The sequence below is a fragment of the Frieseomelitta varia genome, unplaced genomic scaffold (genome assembly GCF_011392965.1).
Source record: "Frieseomelitta varia isolate USP_RPSP 00005682 unplaced genomic scaffold, Fvar_1.2 scaffold_593, whole genome shotgun sequence".
NCBI classification, from domain to species: Eukaryota; Metazoa; Arthropoda; class Insecta; order Hymenoptera; family Apidae; genus Frieseomelitta; species Frieseomelitta varia.
This window is the reverse complement of record NW_025110360.1, coordinates 397,883-423,074: the sequence shown is the minus strand read 5'-3', so window position 1 is coordinate 423,074 and position 25,192 is coordinate 397,883. Positions and strand designations below refer to the sequence as shown.

Here is a 25,192-nt window from a genome sequence, read left to right as displayed (position 1 = left end):
GCCGCGGTAATGAAGACTGTCTGGGGAAAGCTTTCTAATTATAAGCTTCAAGAGTAACTTTGTACAAAGGCGACAAAAAATATCGTTCTGATCATGATCTATCGTTCGTGAGAAAGACCAAACGGACCATTCGATAATGAAGACAGCGCCAACCGAGGTCACCGAGGGGTTAATCGCAGCTGCTGTGCTCGCGAAGAAACCAAAAATCTCCAGCTGGCAAAGATTAAGCCGATCCCCATGCACGTCGCCGCGAATCGACCCGGTAAAAGTGAATAAGGAACTAAACTGTTCGCGCCAGTCCGCTCCGAGGCAAAATCGAAGGCGACGTAGGCGAGAGAGGTAAAAGATGGTTATTGGGAAGCGATCACGTCGAGGCGTCTGCCTCAGAGCGTGAGTACGGTGACCCGAGGGGAATCGTTAAGCGGAAAGTTACGTGCCGATCGGTAACACTAGAAACGATTTGGAGCGGCCTCTCCGTGTACGTACACGCTCGCACACCTACGTGAAATTACGTACCATCGGCACGGCTGATGCGCAACGCACCAGGTTGCGCAATGATCGCGCGCGGTTGCAGATCGTGCGTTGCTCTCCATAAGCCATCCCATCTATCGTGGATGATGATGATGATGACGTCGCGCGACCCCGCACGATGTTCACCGCACGATGTCGAATACGAAATGACCGATATAATTACAAAGAGGGAACTCACACTCACCTGAAATCGTAGTTGGACGTCGCAATCCTCGGCGTATCTAAGAAAGATCGTCGCGGTCATCCCCGTCAAACACCACCGCTCTTCGTCCTTTTTTTTCCCGCAAGCGATTGTCTCTTACCAATCAAAGTAGCATAGCACCTTAGCAGCGTATAATCTTTCCTCTTCTATCAGCCATGTCGCCCCTTCGCTCGTCTATATTTCTTATACATGCCAATCTTACTTTCATGTCGACCCGATTAGCCGACCTTCAGGTCCGACGAGAGATGCCCGCCGATCTGTATCACCTGGTGCTTGCGCAACCACCCCTCATCCTACATCTCTCGCCGAGGCTCATCTTCAGCCGCCTTCTCCCTCGGTTTCCTTCTCCTCTTTTTCTCTTCTAGTCGCTCCTTCCTCGTCGCTCGTTCGTTAACCATGTTCGCGAACTTCGCCGAGGGACGCGGCACCGGGTGTTCACCAGAGCCGATGCTGTTTCCAAGAGTCTTCCTCTTGGGTGGGAGGAAGACGATTCTCCGGCCACGGATCGGTATATAAGCACGGTTGCTTCGACCTGAATCTGCACAGACCAATTATTGCTATCGTTTGACGATAGGACGTTTCATTGTGCGACCGGTATCATCGGGGAGGTTCGCTTTCCACACAGATCGAACGGTTCACCAGCGAGATGAGATCGGTACGAGTCGCATACACACGTTCGTTTTCACCCGCGATAGGTGGCGCGATATCTTCCGAGCGCTTCTTCCGGGTTTTTCATTCCTCGAAGACCGCGGGTCAGTGATGTCGAGCGTGAAGTTGCCGATCTATTTGATAAATTTTATCTACGTCTCTTGGTACAGTCCTTCTTTAATATTGGAAAAGAAAAAAAGGAAAACCAATCTCTAATATTCGTCTTCGTATTTCCTCTTTGATATTGATTTAGAGTCGGTGAACTAAGACACCAAGTTAGTGCGCTTAGGAATACTTTTTCAGTGACGCCCCAGACAAAACAATTATATCCTTTATATCTCAATTTTCAAATAACGAATTTCGAAAACTCGCATGGCATCTTCGACGGTTATAATTACTGACAACTATTTTAACAGCTCGCTGTCGCGCTATTGGCGGTCATTGGTACGTGTCGCTCGGCCCGACTAGACAACACTTACCTTCCCCCGGGCAATGCGGGCACAGCAGGAGGTGCAGGATTGATACAAGCTCCGAGTCGTGGCCATGGTGGTCCTGGAGGACCCGGAGGACCTGGTAGACCAGGAGGACCAGGAGGACCAGGTGGACCAGGTGGACCAGGTGGACCTAGTGGTCCTGGTGCATATGGCGGTGGTGGCGGAGGAGGCAGTCCCTACGGCGGCGGTGGCGGAGGAGGTGGTCCCTTTGGCGGCGGTGGAGGTGGTGGTACTTTTGGCAGCGGCGCTGGAGGTGCCTACGGAGGACGTGAGTATTATTTCTTCACTTCACTTTTCGACTTCATAACACAGAAATGATAATACAAAGTGTTTCCGAGATATCAACTCGTTTAATTTTAGTTAAAAGACGATTGACGATTTGACTTGAATAATTTTAGATAATTGAATCGAATGATTTTGATTTGAGAACTTGATTGAATTGAATGCGCAACAACTAAATCCAATGATGTTTAATGACCGATCCTCCAATATAGTTGAAATGATTAGTTCCAGCAACTTTTTAATTACTTGCACGTATTTTTTGAAAATGTTTTTCCCTGTTGTTCGCAATTTTCTTCGTTCAATGATTCAATAAAGCCGACAGAATTATTGATCTTCCTATAATAAATTGTTGCATCTTGCGGCACGAATAGTGCAACTAAATTGCAGCTTATAATACCGTAATAACATAGCGTTCCATGTTAGGTTTCAACGTCTCCTTACATGACGATATTATGGTTCATTGAAAATATCGTTGCCTCCATATATAAATGGAAATTGAATTTTTCCGAATTCAATCCTCGCTGCCGGTTTTTATTATCTAATCCTAATATCACGTTCCTGAGTGAAAGGCAATAATAATGATTTCATTCCTTTTGCGAGAAGATATTGCAATTACAGTTATCAAATCAATACCATGTGTTTGATCGTACGAAATTATCGCAATAATTATACAGAATGTACAAGTGATACTTCGTTGAAATCTTTCAGCAGAATTTTAATTGAATGCAAGTAAAAAGCACGATGCTTTCAAGCTCTCTTATTCTCTTCTTTCTCGTGTCTCATCTTCGATCTACGTAGAAGTGCAACTTTTTATACTTGCGCGTTACACAACCAAGAGAAAACATGTACTTAACCAGAGTACTCCAGCGCTATATATTGTTTTTTTTTTTCTTTTTCTCGTTAGTCCCAATCAAGTCTATTACCTCTCGTCAGTGCGAACATTTCACACATCATTAAAATCATTATTGCCGTAAAACTTATGCGGAGGGAAAAACTCGTTGCGCGCGGGGAAAAAGTTAGATGTAACAAATTACTCAATCACTGAGGGAATTGCCGGGACATTTATCACAGTTCGTTTCGGTAACACGTGCGTAGGGAAAATCATTCGATCGTGAAGCAGTTGTGTGACGTTACGTCAGTAAATAGAGAAACAGCGCACCGTGAAGAAAGGAGAGAAATCATCGCACGCGATGAGAGACAGTTGGTCGAGTTGCATCAAAATATGTAAAGTATGCTGTGAAACCGGGGTTCGTGTCACGGGGACGAAAGAAAAGTGAAAACCCACGTACAACGTGAAGCGCCTAATCACTTTATCCCTCGAGGCGCTCCTTTAATGAAGACACGCCAGCGCAGTCCCAGTAACGACGCTCTCGAATCCACTTACGTACGATTCGACGATGGTGAGAATCCTCGCCGGATTGCGAAAATAAGAACATCAAAGCGTCTCGCGTGTGTCTCCTTTTGTATAACACGTCGTCGCGACCGACCAGGTAATTAGACTCCATTCAGTTACGGATTAATCTCGAGTGTATTCGCGGATTTCACCTGATATGATGGCGCAACCGTAGTGCAGGATTGCACGGGTACGTTGGATCGATAAAAAGTCGATTATACGCGACAGAACGGGAGACGGTGATTCTACTCGAATCACTTGAAATTCTGACCTGGCTTGTTGCTAGTTTTTTTGACTTCTACGTGCGACCGGTCGATCATCAACTTTCTCAGGATTGCTTAAAAGTCAGTATTATACAAAAAGGGTACTCGAGTCGATCAAAGTCTGCGGTAACTCGGTTTTATTTTCAAGCTTCGTCCGAGTTAAATCGCTTTCTCGTTTTCCAAAACGTTGAAAATTTGCTTTAGCCAGTGGAGGCGGTGGGGGTGGACCAAGAGGAGGACCCGGAGCAGGCCAAGAGATACCTATCGTCTCGTTCAACAATCAGAATAGCGGTGATGGCAACTACCAATTCAGCTACGAAACAGGAAATGGTATCAGTGCGCAAGAAACGGGTCAACTGCAAGGTGAGATCAGGGCCATTCTAGTTTCCCAACAGCGATATCCCTCATGTTCCTTTTCTTCGCGGTTCGTCGCTGCCATTTCTAGCCGTTATGAATATTCCTATCCATCATTGTGAACGGCCTCGGATCGTTTCGTTTACAATAGAACCGTTTACGGTGAACGCAATAACAACGCAACTCCTAAAATGTGACTTCCATCCAACTCGCTCCCGGTGCTTCGATTTCCGCCGATGTTTTACTTACAAAACAGAGATTTCCAAAATTGATAATATTTCAACATCTTCGTGAAAGATTCTTCCATGACGAGTCTTCGATATAGTAAAAATGTTTAAAGATCTCTCTTCTGAAGAGAGATCATGTGGAGAAGCCACAGGTCTCTATCTGAGTAACCACATGTCCTAATTTCGGCCAATTCAATTCGCGATGAATGATTACCGAACAATGATCATTTCTAACAAGCTAGAAAGCCGCAAAAATGCTCGATACATGACGCAATCCTGCCAAGCACGTGTTGCGTCAAATATTCATACTTACGTCTTACTCTCCTAGGTAACTCGGAAACAGTGAGCGGATCATACTCATACACCGGACCTGACGGTGTACAGTATAGCATCACTTACACCGCGGATGAAGAAGGTTTCCATCCTCAGGGCGCACATTTGCCGACACCGCCTCCGATTCCGCCGGAAATTCAACGAGGCGTTGAGTTAGCATTGGCAGCTGAGGCCAGAGGTGAAAATCAGGATACTTCCGGTGGTGGTGGCGGCGGTGGCGGAGGCGGATATCCTTCAGGGGGTGGATATAGTGAGTGTTTCATCGATAATATCTTGTATCAAGAGTCCTTATATAAATAATAGAATTATATGCGATAGGAAATTTGGGAAGAAAATATTTCTTGGTTATTCTTATTCTGATTGATTAAATTACTGTTTTTTCTTTTTTTTTATCAACAGCCGGCGGAGGTGCTGGTGGTGGCGGAGGCGGATATCCTTCAGGGGGTGGATATAGTGAGTGTTTCATCGATGATATCTTGTTTCAGGAGTCCTTATAAAAACAATAGAATTATGTGTGATAGAAAATTTGGGAAGAAAATATTTCTTGATTATTCTTATTGTGATTGATTAAATTACTGTTTTTTTTTTTTTTTATCAATAGCCGGCGGAGGTGCTGGTGGTGGCGGTGGTGGTGGTGGTGGAGGTGGAGGTGATCGAGGAGGAGGCGGCAGCGGTGGATCTTATCAGGGTCCAAACTCGTACCAAACAAGCTCGGGCGGATACCATTACTAGACGACACCGCACAAGTCATTACGTATTACACGATCAGTCTTGTTCCATTGCAGTAATATCGTTTAAAGGCGGACGTATGTACATAAGAATATATCATTTATGTAACTTTTTTATTTATATAAAAAATGAGAATTTTATTTATGTTTTTTTCTTGTTCCCTGTATTGTTCCAAGTTTACTTTCCTTTTCACAACGTTGCTGTCGAATTCCGTTCACAGAAAATATTTGTTCGGCGGCATTTTTAAACGTCCTTTATTAACATAAGCAATTATTGTGACATAAATTACAATATTTTCGATATAACTTTTTAAAACATTTCTTTGGAGATCGAACATAGAATCTAGAAAAAAAAACTTAGAGAATTGATTATATATTAAGACATGATACACAGACTACTATGTAAATCCACGCATTAAATTTGTACATTAGAAAAGAAAATCTTAGAAATGTAAATAATTTTCTTAAATATCACATGGTATTTATACATCAACAGTTTGAGTAGTAGAATCTACAGTAGATGATTTAGATTTTGTCATTTCGTTTCCTCTGGCAAATTGAATGAAAAGCTGTTCCAACGTAGCTGATAAAACAGCGTAATCTTCAATACAACTGTATTGTACCTTTAAATTATTCATTGTACTGTACATTTTCTCCCAGGTCGTACCAATATTATTCACATGATATGCGATAAGACACTGTGAATTAGAAAATGAAATCAATAAAAATTTTATAGACATAAATCTGTAAATGTTTCACATTAGTCCAGAATTATTACCAAATTCTCATCCCTAATTTCACACGATAGAGAGGACTCTATAATTCTTTTTATAGCGCTGACATCATCGTCTGTTCGGCTGGGATTTAATTTAATGTGAATATCGTAACCAGCGCCGAATCGTTGCTTCAATTCCTGACTTGCACCGACGCAAACCAATTGACCTTTCACCATAATGACTAGTCTGTTGCACAAAGCTTCGCATTCTTCCATGCTATTACGAATATTTTTTTATGCAAATAGGGTTGTACAATAATTTTCAGTAACATGTAGTCGGATAAAGTACCTGTGAGAAGTGAGTATAATAGCTTGTCCTATTGTTTGACAGGACTGAAGAATATTCCACAGCGATCTCCTAGCCGCTGGATCGACTCCCGTTGTTGGTTCATCCAATAAAACGAGAGTGGGATTCCCAATAAGTGCCATTGCAATATTCAAACGTCGTTTATTCCCTCCGCTATAAGTACCACTTGGTTGATGCATACAAGCATTTAAATCTAATACAACAAACACAATTGTGAATCTACATGACAATTATTTAAAGTAAACTTAAAAAACAGAAAACGGCTTACTAAGTCTATTAATCCATTTGTTAACTTCTAGATCCACCTTCTTTCTGGGGATACCGCGAAGCAATGCAAACAGTCGTAAATGATCGAACGAATTCAAAGAATTCAGTAGTGCATCAGTTTGTGGACAATATCCCATTTGAGCAAGATACTACATGAAAGATTTACAAAAATATACTAAAAATAATATTAAAAAAGAAATGCAAAAGAAATTATGTATTACATTTTTTTTATCAGTATGAATTTCTGATTTTCCTAAGTACATTATTCCACTGTTTGGTACTTCTTCACCAGTCAATATTCTAAATGTGGTGCTCTTCCCAGCGCCATTAACGCCAAGCAATCCAAAACACTCTCGTTGCTTCACTCGGAAACTAATTTCCTGTACTGCTATCAACTTTCCGTAATATTTACTTAATTCATAAACTAAGAACAGGCTATCGTTACTATTCCCTGGACTTTGTATGTAATTATTTTCAATACTAGGAACTGTTTTAGTTGGTTCCTCGATGAATTTTTTCGCAGCACCTATATATCGTGTAAATTTTCATTTAATTTCTTCTTTTAATTTCTCTGAAAGAAATGGAAATACCATACCACGGTTTTTCAATTTTCTAATTTCTAACGCCACTGCATGCTTCTCTTTTTTCACTTGCTCATCTTGTATATGACATGGATTCTTCAAATTTTGTTTAAACATTTTAGCATACAGTTTATAATGTAAATTTTCCTCTAGAATAATAAGTATAGCAAAATATATTAACGGAGTAAGAGACAGGTATATGATGCAATCCCTTAAACTCATATCGGTATCGTTATTAGAAAAGTAAGAAAGTTGGTTTTTGCATACTCCGTCCGCACAATCCAAACCTAAGAAACCATCATAATTATATTATACATCGTTGAATTAAAAAATTTATTAAAATATATTATTAATATTAATCCGTACCACAACAAATATCCTCGGTACCGAGACAAACTACTTCTTGTAGTCGATTCGGTAATCGACGACATCTCGCGTTTTGTAAAGCTACGTTAAAGAAAGATAATTGACCATGAAATAGGCTCACGTAAGGTATTAAACGGAATATTCCTTTTTGAATTGAATGAAGAATTTTTAAATAATTAAACGTATGGGTCACTTGATGGAAAAGATATTGTAATAAAACTAGAATATAATAAAAAAAAAAATTAGTTTACCCATTTTATATTTTTCATTGTTTTACGATTCAATAGTGTATTATGACTTACCCAATCCAATTGGTACAAGAGTTAAAATAGTTATTACGGTACTTCTTTGTTTATTTATAAAACTGAAGATATATGATATGAGCAAACAATTCATGCCAAAAAGTAGCAGTAATAATATCATTGTCACTAAAAAGAAACAAGAATATATTAAGTTTCATCAATTTTCATCAATTTTGTAATAATAATAATGCAATAATTTTTAATATTATCTTACATATTTCTATCTTGTAATACAGCCGTACATCCAAAATAACATCCATGATATAAAATCCCGTTATAATAATAAATACAGATATTGCAAGAACTACGAAATCGAAAGTAAACATAGTAAGCCAATATGAAAAAGAACTAACTCCCGTCATTCTCTGAAGTTGCTTCATTTTGCTTTCCATTTCTTGAAAAGGGTGAACAACGAAAAGTGCAACAGTTTTAAAGAAGAAACAACAAAAAATTAGTGTTCTCGTCAAAGAGTCAACTTCTGGCATCATTAACATTGTTTCTGACAAAGCATTTGGTAATTTCTGACTTGAAAGATGAATAGAATATTCATCACCAGCCATGCTTTTAATTAGCACATTTGATAATAAATTCAAAGTTAAAGGTATACTATGAATTGCAATTCCAGAATAAAAACCATTGACAAACAAGACTTCGTCAGAAATATTAAATTCCGCAGAAACGATATAATTATTACGATACTCTGCGATATTGTCGACCGCCTCGTTTAATAAGGCTTGTGTAACGCTTGTATTTTGTACTTCTTTTGCGAATCCACCAAAATATTTTATTATATTCGCATAATCCATCCTAATGGTTTCATTTGTAGAAGAATATAGAGCTTTTGGATGTCTATACATACTGAGTTCTAGAGGAAATACATTTGTTGAATCACTAGGTGTGTCATAACTGAAACCTATTAATATGGCCGATAAAAGTGGTAAAAACAGTGTTAGTAATAGATTACTTAAATTCTTCTTAGTATATATCAATTTCTTATGATATAGTGCCAAAATTGATTGTATAAATAAGCTCCAGCCTTCTACTTTTTGCGATGGAGGGCAGAATAATTCGTTCATATGTTTTCCAGTATCCTCATTTTTAATTACTCTTAAGAATACCTCTTCTAATGTGATAAGAGATACACTAATCCCTGTAACTCCTAGATTCTTTTTCTGACTTTCAACTTTATCCAAAGTTTGTGGTAAAGTTTCAGTATTCGGTACGCTTAAGACAATCTTCTCACTATCAACGCTTATCTGTTGCGTTTTTGGATCAAATTTATTTATAATTTTATCTGCATTGCACCATGACTTTGTTGACAAAGTAACTTCTATATGACCATAACCATATTGTTTTTTCAAAAACATTGATGTGCCATAACATTTTAACCGGCCTCCATGTACAATGGCAATTCGATCTCCAAGTATATCAGCCTCTTCCATATTATGTGTGCTAATTAAAATTGTTTTCTTCCCTCTTATTTTTAATATAATATCCCATATATCTCTTCTAGTTTCGGGATCCATTCCCGACGTTGGTTCATCTAGAACAATGGTACTAGCATCACCAATAAGAGCCATTCCAAGACATAATCTTCTCTTTTGTCCTCCAGACAACGTACTTGGAAGAACATCTTTTTTTTCACATAATTTCAGCTTCTCAAGTAAAGCATTAACATTACGTTTGATTTCTTGTCGCTTTTTATTTGCACCTTTCAGCTAAAATATATGCATGTTTTTCAATTTTTAAAAATCGTTATTTACGTTTAATACTATTTAATTTCCACAAAGTAACTACTTACTAGACCAAAGAATTCTAATTGCTCAAATACACTTAAATAGGGAAAAACCATATTTTCTTGAGGGCATAAACCTAAATTGTTCCTAATAGATTGCAAGGTTCTTGCGATATTTTGACCATTTATGAGAACTTTTCCTTCAGTTGCACTTATTATGCCTATTATGAAATAATCAATTTAGAGAAATTGAATACACAAATATTAAGTAATTAAATTTCTACCTGTCAGAATAGACATAAGTGTAGTTTTCCCAGCCCCATTGTGTCCTAATAAAGCTGTAATTTGTCCTTCATATAAGTCCATTGAAATTCCTCTTAAAGCTTGGACTTCCTATATTATAAAATAATAATTATTAATCTAATCTAATTGATAGTTAATAGTAGTAGCTAAAATAATAACTACTAGGAGCTAATAATAATTCAAAAATTTAGTGAACTAAACAACTTACTGATTTTCGTAGACAAATACTTTTATATGTTTTCTTAAGATTGCGAATTTGTATTCCAGAGGTAAATACATCTTTTGCAACTGGCTCAAAATTTTCATTGTCTATGTTTTCATAGTCAAACTCTTCTATATCATCATCAAAATTTATTTTATTTTTCTTTAAATACTAAAAATACGTGTTATTATTGTAAGCATAATCAATGATATATAGCAATTTTAATTATTCTATCATAAAAATTACCTTCAAAAAATAAAGTGGATCTTTACGAACTCCATATTTTCCTGGCAATATGGCATTAACATATACAGCGAGGAAAAAATGTAATAAAGCTCCCATAATGGAGAAGAGAAGTATAAATCCACTGCACCCAATAATATTATATTGTGAATCTCCAACAACAAACATGTTTGACCATTGAATACCAGTTACTAAAAATTTTGCATATAGTTATTAATATTCAAAAGATTGTAAAGTAATATAGTAACAAAAAAACTCTTCACACACATTTAGCCTCATATGCATTTACTTCTTCAAAAAATCTGTATAACATTATATTAGGAAACAATATTCCCAGATATGGTATTACTGAGAAGACTTCTACTCTTATCAAATTTCCATGAAGTGAAAAAGCAGCGATATAAACAATTGACAGTGTTGTTATCACAAAACGTGCTAGAAAAAATCCATTGTACATTATTCCTCATTTGTTTTAAGTGATATTTATTTCAAAAAAACTTACGTCTTGAAAAATATGCAGCAATGTGCATACCAAATGATATTAAATGAGTAACGTGTACTGTAAGTATTAACCAAAATATAAAAGTATTGCTATAATACAAATATGGTTCCACATTTGCAGAAAAGGTGTTTTTAAATAATACTGTCATTGGTACTACGTAAAAAATACTAAATATAACGCCAATGACCAACCAACTTAATAAAGTTTGGTATTCTTTTACTCCATTCATTGCCATCAAAACATTTACGCCAATATACTTCTCTGTTGTTGCATAATTTATTTCTACACAAAGTGGAATTAAAAAAGCAATAACTGCAAACATACATATCACCAGTCTTAATATTGTATCAAATTCATCTATTTTAACATATGGAGGATAAGGCATTCTTTGTATTGACACCTAAAATAAATACAACAAATAATATAAGCTATTGACAATATAAATTAATATTATAACTTAATGCTATGCAAATGCAATACCTTTGTATTCATTATAGGATGTGATGCTGTGCGATATATAAAAGTTTCATCAACACACATTTGTAACTGTACAAATGGTATGGCATGTAAATATACAGCATGCGCATTATATGTCATGTCACTAAATACATCTTGGTATAACATATTTGGAATTTTAAAGGAATGTCTGATTTTGTACCTTATATCAGTTGTATTATATTGTTCAAATACAAGTGCTAATACTTGTATAGTAGAATATTCAGTTTGTAACAAAGTATAAGCATTAACCATATCATCTTCAGTTAAAAAACCAACTACACTTTCATGTGACAATTTCAAACACATTCGGACATCTTCCAAAATAGTTTCTGTATACAAATTTTGTGGTACATAATATAAAAATGTGTAATCTCTGTTTATTACTGTCAATTCTTCTTTGGTTTCTATGGGATAATATGTACTTTCATTGACCACACGAGGTGGTTGCACACTAAAATCTCTTACAGCTTGTATCAACATAAATAAGGCAATTGGTATTAGACATTGTAAAAATATTGTTGTTTTCCAATGTCTTCTTCTAATTATTAAATTTTTGTATAAAAGCAAGCCAAAAGTTCTGATGTCGCTTTTCATTTTTAATAAATCTCAAATAATCCTTTGTTTTAATGTAATCAATAACATAGTGCATATGTTTTGCACACATAGGCTGATAAACTACACAATGTCATGGAAAGTCATAAAAGTATGATGAATAAATTATTAGAATTGATGTATGAATCAGCATATAACAGAATACAATAGAATCTCCTATATAACCTTGACTATGTAGTTATTAAGTAATGTTTTTTAAATACATGTTTGGAAAATCTTTAAAAACTTTCTATCAGAGTTTCTTAAAATTTATTCTTTTCATTTTATTTTGTCAAGATTATCATAACAATTGTATCTGAAAAAAAAATTACTAATATAAAATCATAAGGATCAGACTATGAATGTTTGTACATTTATACAAAGTTAAAATTTTGAACATGTACTGAATGTACATAACACGTAAAAATATATAAAATAGTCAAAGTATTTGTAATATTTAATCAACAAAATAAAATTCTAGTTAAATTTTATTCCTTTAATGAGATTTATAAAAATGTATGCTGATCAATATGTAATGCCACTAATTCTAAGTAACGATATAATTAATGATATGGTGAATAATGGTATGATAATAGGGATATCAATGATAAAGTGATATTAAAGAAAAAAAACATTAAAAACGAAGAAAAATAAAGTCAATTAAAAGATGAAATACGTTTTACAATATTGTTTACAGAAACACATCAATTGCAAGTTACGAAATTTTGTTTAATAAAATAAAAACGGAAATTAAATAAAAAGAATTGTGTATGTAAATACCTGAGAAATACCTTCTATTAAGCCTGGGGCAAATATTTTATCAAAATAGTGGTATCACTTCATACATTTTTACACTTTTACTTTTATTAATTTTTAGAACGCGTTAACATAAGGAAACACAATTCGCTACTAAATACGCACAATATTATCATTGTTTTCTAAGCCGTATTGAAAATGTCACATACGTATGTCGTAGTTCCGTACATGTCATTCATAGATCATATACACTACAGCTGCGTTTAGAATTGTCTACACTTCCTTTGTCGCAGATAATAATGTCAGAAAATACTATCTTTCATGATACGAAATAACGAATAAATAACTGACGCTATTCTACATCCAAGATGGTACTATTCATGAAAGTACGTAAGTGAAATACAGCCTTAAGGTTGAAGCATGCTGTCGTCAAATTATGACGTATACTTGTACTGTTATGTACAGTGAACTGTGTTTCTGGTATCAGAAAATCAAAACAGATGCATCTGGCTGAGAGCCAATAAGTCATTAAAGACGTATGTATGTTTAAATTTCTGTGCCCAATATGCATACAATTGTTTTTGGTTTTAATTTAAAACTTTAATTTTAAATCTCTAACGCGATGTATAATATTACGGTTAGATTATTGAAATAATAGATCACTCATTATTAACGTTAATTTCTATTTAAATAGTAAATGATGTACATGTAAGATATATATACTTGAAGCAATCGTGAAATATTTTTATTATAATTTAACATTCAATTTTCTGTAAACCTAGATAATATTTATATACATGCTTGTAACGAAGAAGTTTCGTCCCGTATATAAAAATATGAAATGCAATTCATTTCAATATTAAAATACTGTATATTGTGTATTTAAATAGTAACGTAAAAATATTAACATAAAAAAGTTCTTATAAAAATATTAAAACTTTTTAATATTTTGTTTATTACTAAGAAATTGTTGATTATTTGTTACATGGTTGCATGTGTTTTTCTTGTTAACAGACAATGCCATGGATCTCAGTTATTTCAACAGAGATGCAAATCCTAAAATCGAGAATGAACTTTCAAACATCTCTAGCCCAGAGATGTTTGATAGCGACAATGAAGATGATAAAAAGAATAATGAACCATTAGTAATTGAAAGATCAATAGTAGCTAGTCCTAAAAAACCTTCTCAGGCTGATTTGATTACAAACTCTGATAATAACTTATTAGCCAAAATTAACAAACTATTAAGTGGGGTACCACCACCACCTAAGCTTACAATTTGTAGGACAGATTGTTCTGAATTATTATCACGTATTTATGAGAATCAATCTTTATTTTGGACACAGTGTGTGTTATCAGAGAAAGACACAGAAGACATAAATGGGGAATCCCCAGAACAACAGAAAGAAAATATTAGTACAAATAATTATCAGCATACCAAAAGTACTTCTAGAAATTTAAGTACTGCTTTTGATGCTTGTGATTCAATAAATAATATTATTAATAATGTAGATACAATAGACTTAAAGAACACTTGCAGTGATAATTTTAGACTAAAGAAAGTAGTTCCTAATAATGAAAAAGGCATAATCAATGCTAGCGTAAGTGGAACAAAATTTTTAAATCTTAAAGAAGTACAAGAAAGTGCAACTGAGAATAAAATAAAACAACAATCTGAATCAAAACAATCATTACTTTATTACACTATTAATGAGAAAGAAGCAATTACTTTAACATGGCCTGAGGCGTATTATCATAAATTTCATGGAATATAGTAAGTATATTAATGTACTTCTTATTGTTTATAATGTTTGTAAAAAGATATTTAATATTGCTTTATAACTTTAGTTATAACAGAAATAAAGCAGTTGAAGATTTTGAAAGCCTTACGTCAAAATTATGTGATAGATATATAGGAGCTGAAACTCAATCTACATGTACTGTATGGTTTTCTAAACCAGTACCAGGAAGTGCCAAAAAACGAAATCATTTAGCTAAACATAATAATGGTCAAAGTCCAACAAAAAGATTGAGTCATTTGACGAGGAGACGAAAAGTATTTTCTAGTGCGAACTTACAAGGACTAGCGCTCAACAACAAAAAATTTGTAGTATTAAATATCAAGTACGCATTAAATGCAAAACGTATTTCAAGGAAAGATTTCATTCATTTAAAATATAAAATTATTTTTCTTTTAATATAGAAAACCCACAGTTAAAAAAGGCAAAAGTCCGCGGACTAAAAGTCCACGAGGCAAAAGTCCGAGAGGAACTCCTAGGAGTTCAACAAAGAAAAAAGTAGCTCGTCGGCTTATTTTAGATGGAACTAGTCCGTTAAAGTCTAAAATCGAAACGTCTAAACGTGCGCTCTTTCAAAGCCCTCCTCCTGATCGAGCTGGTCCAAGCAAATTATTTACAGATAGGCCGAATCCTCAAAGCATTAAACGTGCCCTATTTACACAAAATACAAAGGAGAATGATTTTGAAAGAAGTCAGAAGGTAGCTATCGAACCAGAATCCAGAAAAAGAAAGAACGAAGAGGAATTAGAAGGACCAAAATGCAAATGGATAAAAAGTTTATCTTTCGACTGTTCTCACGAGTTACGTAATAATACGATGTCTTCCTGGGAGAGACATTCATCTAGTAATATAATTGAAAAAAGCAAAGGATCTATAAATGAAGGGAAATGCGAGCTTAGTGATACTCATAGAAAGGTACGTGTAGTTCTTCTAAGCAGTTCAAACGTTCAACCAATTGTTTTTTTTTTCTGTATAATATTATTATATTGATATCTATGTTTAGAAATTATTATGGGCAGTAGCAGAGGCCTTACGAGATAAAGGAATAGGTATGACTCATCCACAATTTAAGCAGTATGCAACAAACTTAGCGCGAATCATTAAAAAATTTATGCCTGATCTTGAGAATAAGAATATTCCTCGCAAACCAGGGAGTACAAGTGATCGTATGTTAAAATTAGCAAAATATCACGTTTTGTTTGTAATTGATGCGAGACCAACAGATTGACAATACTCATTGATATATAAAAAAAGATTGACTTAACTTTGCATAAAGTACATTATTTATCATATAAATATCAATAATCAAATATTGATATTACTATGTCGAGGTAGCATATGTATGAACAGTAGATTTTATTTATCTGAATATAGTGAGATATTGTATGAAAATGTATTATAACAAATCGCATAAAACAATTAATGCGTGATGTGTAAATGTTAGAACTATGGTATATTAATTATTAAGATATTTGTTATTGCATAAATATAAACTAAGAGGTTGTTTTTAATATACCTATTTTTTTATTAGCGATAAAATATTATATTATATATATAATATATATATATATATATATATATTTCACAACTTATAAATAATTAATAAAAGGTGCTTCTTTGAAAGAAAACATAATTTGTAATTAATAATTTTAGAAACAACACATATACATATTGCATACAGAGTGCTATCGAAAGTTATGTATGAACTTGCAAGGCGATTTCTTATGAAAAAATAAGGAAAATATAAGGAATATTAAAATTGAATATTTATTGAATGTACTTAAATTTAGCTAATTTTAGAATTGAAATTCTAAATTTTTCACAAGTTTTATATGTAAAAATTAATTGGAAATATAAAATATGATTCTTGCTTACTATTATTTCATACATTTTATTTGTCAAGAAATTAAATTTGAACATCAAATATTCGCGCGTGGTATGCATATGTCAAGTCAGTTCTCAACTAAATATATTCATAGTATAACAAAGTCAACTAAATAATATTCATTTTCTTAAACGAGAAAAATGTATTCTACATTTTTCCATTTAGAATAATAAAATCGTATTCAGTCAATAATTAACCAATTCATATGTACTTAAGAAATTTTCAAATTTAAGTTTCTCGAAAACGAAACTTCAAATAAAAAAATTTTATTGCACATTTTTCTTTTTATTTGTAAAGAATCATTTCTTGTCTGCTTATATATAACTTTCGACCACACTCTGTCTAGCAATCATTATTGCTAGCGCATGGTTGTGTCTAAAACGTTAAGAGCCGAGTAAAAAAATAAAGACTAATCGCGTTGCATCCGCGATACTTGTGTATATCTCCGCTTTTTAATCCACATTTTGATGACCCACCCTAGCAATTACTTCGTCCAATATTTGCGTTAATTCCTTATTTTCTTTAGTTTTCTGTTCTACCAATTCGGCCAAAGAGTTACTCTTTAGTTCCGCTTTCCTTACTAACGCATGAAGTTTTACCGTTTCATCTTCATGCTGTTTTCGTATAGCATCCAATTCAAAGTTAGCTCTGAAATATTTTGCAGATACATAATTTGCTCCTTTCATACTGAAGCATTTTCTTTTTTTTTAAATACTTACTTCTCAAGTTCGGTTTTCGCATGATTTTTCAGTTGATCATATCGCGTTTCCAAACCCTTTATTGTTTCCATATTCTCTTGAATACTTTCTTTCAGTACTGTTTCATTACTTTTATATACGGATACGAATCCTTTAAGCCTTTCATACTTTTGATGAACATCGTTGAAAGCGGCTTCTGTGTTGCTTAAATGAACATTTGTAGCTTGCAATTCCTCTTGGAGTTTTGCTTTTTCTTGTTCGAAATTCGTACGATCTCTTTCTCTCTCTGTAAGCAGACGACTAATCGACTTTTCATATTCTTCGACTACGACTCTGTAATAATTCGATTATTTACATATTAACGATATTATGTAGATATTTATATTAACAATACTATAAGGACAATTTAAAATGGCTTACGTCATTTGAGATTTACTTTTTATCTCTTGCGCTATTTGTGCTTGTAATTTGTTAATTTTCTCTTGAAAAGCATTCTTTTGCTTTTCTAATTCGGCTTCGTATTCTTTCTTTTGTTTTTCTAATTTTTCTTCTAAATGCAATACAGTTGATCTTACTAATTCTAATTCCTTACTCATATTAACGTCGATGATAAATGGTGTGTGTGGTTCCGATTCTTCTGTAGGCTGGTCACAAATATAGAATATAAATATAAATATATATATTCATCTAACAATATTAGTAAAAATATGAAATATGCTAAATACATACTTTGTTTGCCATTTTTTCTTGAAGTTCATCTGTTTTCTGAGTCATATTTGTAGAAACAGGACTATAAAAAAGTAGCCTATCTATAGCTGCTATGGCAGGATTACGTTTAGGAGTATCAATATTCGCTGGTATGCTTTCACTTTCCCCGTTTTGTTCTTCGTTTGCCGATGGTGTATTTCCTTGCGGTAACATATTGGTATCCGCTACCAATTTTTATATACAGGAATACAGTCCTTAGACGACTGATAATTTCCAAATTACCGTAATTTAGTAAAAAATTGAAGCTCGTGAGATCTTCGGAGACTGCGATATAAAATCACTATTAATAAACATTTATTAACATTCGGAAAGTTTCTTTATAAAAATACTCACTTTCAAATGTCGTGCTGATGAAAGCCTCGTTTTCTTCTGAGAATTCCAATGAAGATTTAAAAATATCATTGGCGAACTGTTTAGCAGCAAATTGCTGCTAGTATGATAGTAACGTCTAATGATATTTGCTGGAAATTTGGGCGGCTGTAGATGCGAAAGTTCGATTTTGACTCAATTCTTGTGTGTTCTGAAGAATATTATCTAAATAATATATAATATAATAATCGTCGCTGTTTAGATATATCTCTCTCCACAACCGGTCTTTTAAACTAGACAAGATTGAGTTCACGTACGAATCGTTCAAAATCTGGCTAGGATTTCGAGACACGAAATCTGTACAGATACTCTGTGCTTAAAATGCTGAGACTCTGAAAACTGCTTGCAGAGGACAGACTTTCCGGAGTCGAGTAGATGATCGATCCAACGTCGACGAACTCGCAGGCGAATCGAATCTTCACCTCATGCTCCACACTTTTTGATACAGAGTTGTCGCCGTAACTCTATAAAACAGAAAGAACACAATGTTAACGTTACATCAATTACAATTGATTTTTTTCTATTTCGATTATTGTTCACTTTGGTCACGATTTCAAATGAAAGATGAATCGATAACCAATCGATTACAATCTGAAAACAACCTCTAAAAAGGAATCAACGGAAGCTGTTGGAGATGCAAGATCTAATAAAGAGACGAAAGTTAAATTCATACTCGATTTAAATCCAAGAGTACAATTATTCAAAGTCGTCCGATTTCTGCGCTTAATTAAGGGGCCGGTTTATTACATCTCACTTCTGATCTCATTTAAGCCCATGAAAATAGATCTCATTAGAAAGACGAATAAACTTTTCACGGAGAACAAATGCATTTAGAAAGTAGAATATGTAAACCACGCACTAATCCGACATACTAACTATTATGCATATACATGTATATATATGTCCGTATCTATCGTTGATGCTGTTTCACAAAGTAATTCCATGAATATTAATAGTGTTTCTTTCTAGCATGTCGTTTTGCTTCTTTTGTAATTATATAATATTTATATTACGTAGATTATGTTTCCACATCATTTAAGTGTATATATTTTAATGGCTATAACGATAGCAAATAGCAATAGAGTGGCCATAAATATTTAAAATTAATTTAATATTTATAATGAAAATACAGAGATGCAACTGATTAATCACATAATTAATTCTATATAGCTGAAATGTGATAACAAATGATCGGAAGATTCAGTGAAAAAGTGATACAAGTTCATAGTGATAACTGCAGGAAATGGTATATTATCCAAATTTATATGAATACGTGTAATAAAAGTATTTTAGTCCCTTAGCAGACCAAATTTTTCCTTAATTTATTTTATTGGAAACGATTAAATTTCTTTATAGTAAAAGATGACTAACAATGCCAAGTGTAATACACTTTTCATGCCAAAAATAATCCAGATAATATGAACATATGCGTTAAGTATAATAACATAAATAAGTCCATAGAGTTTTATATTAAAATTGAATTTATCCACAGTTTTCTCAAATCAATGATTTTGTCACTTGTGTCACTTTGAGATCCTTGATTAGAGATGAAAAGAATCATTATCATATCTTTTTTACGTCAATTAAGATAAAAATTATCGTTTAAAAAATAGATAGAGATAATCGTACTCGAAATTAGATGATGAACCACGTGGTAATCGTAAACAACCATGCGTAACATTGGACGAAAATTGGCACGCAATGTTTAATAAGTCATCTTTAAATGCCAATTACAGACTCTTCGACAATATATTGATTTTATCAATAAAATTAACGATCTGACACGAAAAAAATGAAACACAACGGTAACAATTGAATTTAGGTCAGTTCACACGCGAGACCTAGACCGAAGTACTTAATTTATTTTTAATCTCGAGTGATTTTTAACATTCGGAGTGTATAATACATTGTTGACCAGCCATTATTAATACTAAAAACTATTAACTAATTAAATTATCGATACTAAAAATGTAGAGTAATGTACGACCAATTCATAGCTTTTCACAGAAGTTTTACACATCTGTTATGATATACTTTGAAAAAATTTTTTTTGAAACCTGTAGATAAAAACTTGTTTTTTCTGTTGCATTAAACACGTGCCTATTTTGTTATTAGCCTACATTTTCTTTCTTTTTTTTTTTTTTTTTTTTGGAGGTTGATACAAATTCAAATCATTAACTGTCGATAGTTCGAATGTGAAAGTACAAAATTGTATATGTTGTCCATGATGACATATGGCATTGTTCATTTTACTACAAAATAAATTAAATTTTGAATTCATTTGGAATTTGAATTTTCATTATTGAATTTTATTCGCGTCACGCGTTGCTTTCTATATAAGACAGCTGATTAACAGTGTATTAAAATCTGTTGCCTATTCGGAACGCGTCCTTCGTGTTCTCGCAAATGCGCCGCGAGGAAGTTCGATTACGGACTCGCGGGAAATCGATTTAAAACATATAGAAACGTTCAAAGACGATGGTCCCGTGACACCTATAGAAATATTGAAACGTGGAAACGAATATCATGATTTTACCAAGAAGGAAACACATTTTTCTAACGTAAAAGATATTACTTATCTTATGTACGATAATTCAACGGAGAAGACATTATAAATATAAAAGAAAAATTGGATGTTCACGTTATTGTTTAATAAAACAATTCTGTTTTCATCCTACAAAACCTGAAGCGATATAATCTACCATTTTCACAAACGTCGAATCAAGTCGAACATCAAGATCATCGGCAACAATTACTCGAATTCCTTATCGTCTGAAATGACGAGGGCATTTCCATGAACCGTGGCAAACTGTGGATTATTATTATACTGTAGGCGCTTTTACTCGTTAAACCTACGGTATAAAATGAACGTGTTTGCTCGAGCTCACCGTACACGAAGCGTTCAAGCGAACGAACCGATGTAATATCACAGGCAATTCCGTTCGAAACTCGAGAAGCTCGTACTCTCCTTATTCGGCATATTCTTGACATCATCGAGACCACCACGCGTACTAACTATGACTCACTCCCATCTGGTCGCGATGACAGAGAGAATCGGAGACATTTCTCTCATCGGAAGGGTGTGTCTCTCTTTCTCTCTCTCATCCCTGTGTCTTTGCTCCATTTCTTTGACAAACGTCTTGAGCATCGATCTCGATTCACGAGAAAATGGGACATAGCCTGCCGTTGAACGAACTCTGTTCAATAACACTCGATGGAGAACAGCGAAGTTTAGGGACGACAAGTAACGTGAAACTAAATCTGAGACAACAGATCGCCTTCTTGCAGTCCGTTTGCCTTTCCAGAATCGGAGAGATTCGCCGGAAGACACTCACCCGGGACCTGGCGATCAACGGAGGATATCTTTGGTCGAAATTCTAATATTAGCGCCAGCGCATTCTCCAGTCGATACTCTTCACCACTACCACTGACCTGCTCGCGACAGCACGCGACATCGTATCTGTAAGCGTGTGTACGTGTGAACGCACCACCACGGGCGTACAATGACAGAGCAAGAGCGATGGTACCAAAATGTGAGCGCCTCACCTGGGAAACGCGAATCCGTCAGGTAATTTGTTCAGTCGGGAACGCTTGCGGCTAGAGCACGTCCAGCACGGAACGAACTGTTTCTAGGTCGTAAAGGATGATCAACAATGTGAGAGTCATCGCTACCGTCTCGCCACGACGATACGCGTAACTAACACTTGCTGCTTGTAGACCGCTGTCGTAACGTCGAACCGCGCACACGCCGCACCAGCATTATGCTACAAAGATCACCAACTATGGAAATGGTGGGACATGATTCCATAGCACCGAATGGTGGGACGGCGTGGCGCTATCTGGAGTGACATGTAAATACTCCATAATCGTTGTTCGATTTGCTGAATGGATAAAAAGTAAATTATTGTTAAGTTCAGTATATCTCGCATGTTGTATATAGAGTATTACGTACAATTTCGCATTCTGAAACACTCATCGTCATTTTAAATACATATTACTCGATCCTTGGGACATTTTGAAGCATTGATAACTTGAACTTAACTTGATCTTGATAAGATTCAGACTCTTGAAAGTCTCATGGCTATCAAACAATTTCGAATTGCTCCGAAATTAAGAATCGTACAACCATCATACAACTTTCGAACGAAACAAGGAGAGTATGATCTGTAATTTTGTAACATTTAATCAGAGAATTTTGAAAAAACAATATAAAATATAATATTAATAATATAAAATACTATACAATTATTTCTACGATATCATTGGAAGATGAGAGAATATCGTGCAAAATGTAGACAAGTGCTCATTTCACCGAAGTGAAAATTCAGCCGAAAAGTAAAATTCTCATTTCAAAATAATCCTAGAAATTAAAAGTTCATTTATAGGCGTTCTCCGGCACAACAAAGAAAATTGCAATAAAAGAGGACATGATAATAAGAACATGAGATGTTAATTTAAAATCCATTATCACGCGCACTGCAAACGCATTATCATTCAAAAAAAAAGGCATAATGTATGTAAATACCTTAAAACGAGGAAATAACACAAGTGACGAATTATGAAGGGACGCAGTGGTCTCTCGAAGCATCACGTCAGTTTCTTCAGAAACAGAGCTATTGATACTTTGTGGACTTGACATTCTCATGATATTTTCGCAATTATTATCACAAACTTGTTGATAGTTTTATTAAACGCAACAATTGCAAACACGATGTGATATTGTGAAATGTTTCATACACAAATCAAACACAATATAATACAATATACAATTCACATTGCATGTTGTTCAACGACACAAAACACGGCTTCTTTCAAGCATCAACTCGCGTTAAATGTAAATTTTATAACACTACAACACCACAAAACTAATAATGTAATACTAAACTAAATAAAATGATTTTGTTTCGTTGAAATTCCGTGTACGCGATTTTTGATATTGCCCTGACAATGTTTAGCACACAATCGCTTTCTTAACGGTCGTTTAACATTTGACAACTTGAATATAAACGCAACAGCCAATCACGATGCATTTTAGCCACAGGCAAAGTATATGAATAGAAACAGAACATCTTACGAGATTTGAAATACCGACATAGTAAAAAAATCACTGGTTTTTGGCGCACTCTACATTTACACAACGGTGAGTTGAGGAACTACATAAAGTAAAACCACAGACGAGGTATATGAATAGACCTAGCATACAATGTACTTTTTTCATATCACATCCTGTCGTACCGATTTAGGCAATTTTTGCATTGTGAAAATCAGAATACGGACAGAGTGCGTATACACATTTTATATTAAAAATACATAATATAAACACAAATCTAACAACAATTGATTTAAATTTTTACTACAGAACTTTTGGACAACACTTCTTTCTAGATGATTCTTCTGAATAATACTTTCTTCTTTACAGACGAAATGTGCTTCGTTCCGCCATGCTTTCCGCTTACAAATCGATTGTGAGAAATATCGATTACGTTCGAAAATAGTAGCAAATGTATTCCGTATTTTACCGTTGGCACTATAATCTTTTAAACCCAATACGCGCATGTTTCGCACGAAATGTTAACTCAGAATAAAAAATAAAAATCTTTGGTCTAAATCAATTACACAAAATTCGTGAAAAATTCTTAGAAAAACACGAAAATATTCATATCTAGTAATAAAATTGAAAAAAAGCAAGACATCTTTAAATGAAGAAAAATGCATGCTTCGTCGTATATTTATTTGTTCTTCATTTCATTTTAAAGTACGCCCAAACAATTGTTTTTTATGTGTAATGTTACGTAAACGTGTGTTATCTTTTATATCTAATCTCTGAAATAAAAATATTTCTCACATCCCAGAGAGTACAAGTGATCATACATATGTTAAAATTAGCAAAATTTCACACTTTATTTATAATTAATGAGAGACTTAAGACAAAAAGTTAATTTAATTTTGCATAAAATACATTACTAATCATATTAATGATCAAATAATATTTGTATATCGAGATAGTATATGTGTGAACAATAAATTTTATTTATCTAAATATAGTAAGATATTATATTGAAATGTAGTATAACAAATCACATAATAATGCGTACTCTGTTTATGGAATATTAAGATATTTTTCACTGTATAAACATAAACTGAAAGGTTCTTTTTAGTATGCCTATATTTTTATTAGTGATAAAATATTATATTTATATATATTCATATATATATATATATATTTTACAACTTATAATAATCAATAAAAGGTGTTCTTCTGAAAGAACACATAATTTGCAATTAAGAATTTTAGAAACAATGCATCTGCACAGAAAGAGTGTAGTTGAAAATTATGTATAAGTATGCACATGAAACAATAAATCAAAAATATAGAATAAAATTTTTTCCTTTGAAATTTAATTTTTAATTTAGATTAAATTTAATTTAATTTAAATTAAATATCAAGTATATTTGAACTTGGTTAATTCTAGACTGAATTAAAATGAATAATTAACAAATTATTTTAGATAAAAATGAGTTGAAAATATGAGATAAGACATGGTTCGTAAAAAAATTAAATTTGAACATTACCAAATATAGTACACGTATATTAATTTATAACCAAGTACATAAAATATATTTTCTTAGAAACGGATTTTTAAACAAGAAAAATTTGTTTTATTTGTTTTTCAACATAGAATAACTTTTTGTTAATTATTTACTCGTATCCAGTCGATAATTAGCACAAATTCACATGTATTAAATAAATTTTTTAATTCGATCTTTTTATATACAAAACAAAAGAAAA

General features: G+C 33.7%; 4 protein-coding genes across 7 annotated transcripts; 2 read left to right on the top strand and 2 right to left on the bottom strand.

Moving 5' to 3' along the window:
* The first annotated feature begins 1,256 nt into the window (after positions 1-1,256).
* LOC122534429 (pupal cuticle protein 20-like) lies at positions 1,257-5,596 on the top strand. The gene is made up of 6 exons (XM_043665064.1): positions 1,257-1,388; positions 1,798-2,143; positions 4,018-4,176; positions 4,723-4,977; positions 5,127-5,180; positions 5,329-5,596. Exons 1-6 carry the CDS (start codon positions 1,380-1,382, stop codon positions 5,457-5,459), a joined length of 954 nt encoding a protein of 317 aa, XP_043520999.1. The 5' UTR covers positions 1,257-1,379; the 3' UTR covers positions 5,460-5,596.
* On the bottom strand, positions 5,553-13,203 carry LOC122534423 (phospholipid-transporting ATPase ABCA1-like). Of its 3 annotated transcripts, none has more exons than XM_043665052.1 (17): positions 12,908-13,203; positions 11,519-12,443; positions 11,039-11,438; positions 10,804-10,971; positions 10,540-10,727; positions 10,300-10,464; positions 10,073-10,181; positions 9,855-10,009; positions 8,268-9,771; positions 8,054-8,179; positions 7,752-7,970; positions 7,400-7,672; positions 7,026-7,324; positions 6,806-6,953; positions 6,520-6,730; positions 6,234-6,447; positions 5,553-6,153 (listed from the first exon to the last, which is right to left on the bottom strand). In XM_043665052.1, exons 2-17 carry the CDS (start codon positions 12,128-12,130, stop codon positions 5,938-5,940), a joined length of 5,007 nt encoding a protein of 1,668 aa, XP_043520987.1. In that variant the 5' UTR covers positions 12,131-12,443; positions 12,908-13,203; the 3' UTR covers positions 5,553-5,937. The 3 variants fall into 3 exon arrangements, with proteins under 3 accessions (XP_043520987.1, XP_043520986.1, XP_043520985.1); XM_043665051.1 differs by having other exon boundaries at positions 7,026-7,330; positions 7,403-7,672; positions 12,908-13,202; XM_043665050.1 differs by having other exon boundaries at positions 7,026-7,330; positions 12,908-13,201.
* Positions 13,204-13,292: 89 nt separating this feature from the next.
* On the top strand, positions 13,293-17,007 carry LOC122534425. 2 transcript variants are annotated; one of them, XM_043665054.1, is made up of 5 exons: positions 13,293-13,419; positions 13,898-14,657; positions 14,732-15,007; positions 15,087-15,597; positions 15,686-17,007. In XM_043665054.1, the coding sequence occupies exons 2-5, from the start codon at positions 13,906-13,908 to the stop codon at positions 15,908-15,910; spliced, it is 1,764 nt and encodes a 587-aa protein (XP_043520989.1). In that variant the 5' UTR covers positions 13,293-13,419; positions 13,898-13,905; the 3' UTR covers positions 15,911-17,007. The 2 variants fall into 2 exon arrangements, with proteins under 2 accessions (XP_043520989.1, XP_043520990.1); XM_043665055.1 differs by having other exon boundaries at positions 13,311-13,423.
* LOC122534437 (transforming acidic coiled-coil-containing protein 3-like) lies at positions 16,554-23,440 on the bottom strand. Its single transcript, XM_043665072.1, is given in 9 exon segments — positions 16,554-17,215; positions 17,287-17,598; positions 17,686-17,909; positions 17,995-18,205; positions 18,207-18,297; positions 18,367-18,463; positions 18,521-18,635; positions 18,679-18,866; positions 22,928-23,440. Coding segments are annotated over 9 exon segments (1,554 nt in total). The 5' UTR covers positions 23,048-23,440; the 3' UTR covers positions 16,554-17,019.
* Positions 23,441-25,192: the final 1,752 nt, after the last annotated feature.

What these genes read in the sequence shown, in the direction of transcription:
- LOC122534429 (XM_043665064.1), top strand. An exon ending in AGAAACGGGTCAACTGCAAG is followed by an intron (nt 4,177 to 4,722) that starts GTGAGATCAGGG and finishes TTACTCTCCTAG; the next exon opens with GTAACTCGGAAACAGTGAGC. An exon ending in TCCTTCAGGGGGTGGATATA is followed by an intron (nt 4,978 to 5,126) that starts GTGAGTGTTTCA and finishes TTTTATCAACAG; the next exon opens with CCGGCGGAGGTGCTGGTGGT.
- LOC122534423 (XM_043665050.1), bottom strand. Translation starts at nt 12,130, where the DNA reads ATGAAAAGCGACATCAGAACTTTTGGCTTGCTTTTATACAAAAATTTA. An exon ending in CAAATGGATTAATAGACTTA is followed by an intron (nt 6,731 to 6,805) that starts GTAAGCCGTTTT and finishes TTGTTGTATTAG; the next exon opens with ATTTAAATGCTTGTATGCAT. An exon ending in AAATTAGGGATGAGAATTTG is followed by an intron (nt 6,154 to 6,233) that starts GTAATAATTCTG and finishes TCTAATTCACAG; the next exon opens with TGTCTTATCGCATATCATGT.
- LOC122534425 (XM_043665054.1), top strand. Translation starts at nt 13,906, where the DNA reads ATGGATCTCAGTTATTTCAACAGAGATGCAAATCCTAAAATCGAGAAT. An exon ending in CATAAATTTCATGGAATATA is followed by an intron (nt 14,658 to 14,731) that starts GTAAGTATATTA and finishes TTATAACTTTAG; the next exon opens with TTATAACAGAAATAAAGCAG. An exon ending in TTTGTAGTATTAAATATCAA is followed by an intron (nt 15,008 to 15,086) that starts GTACGCATTAAA and finishes CTTTTAATATAG; the next exon opens with AAAACCCACAGTTAAAAAAG.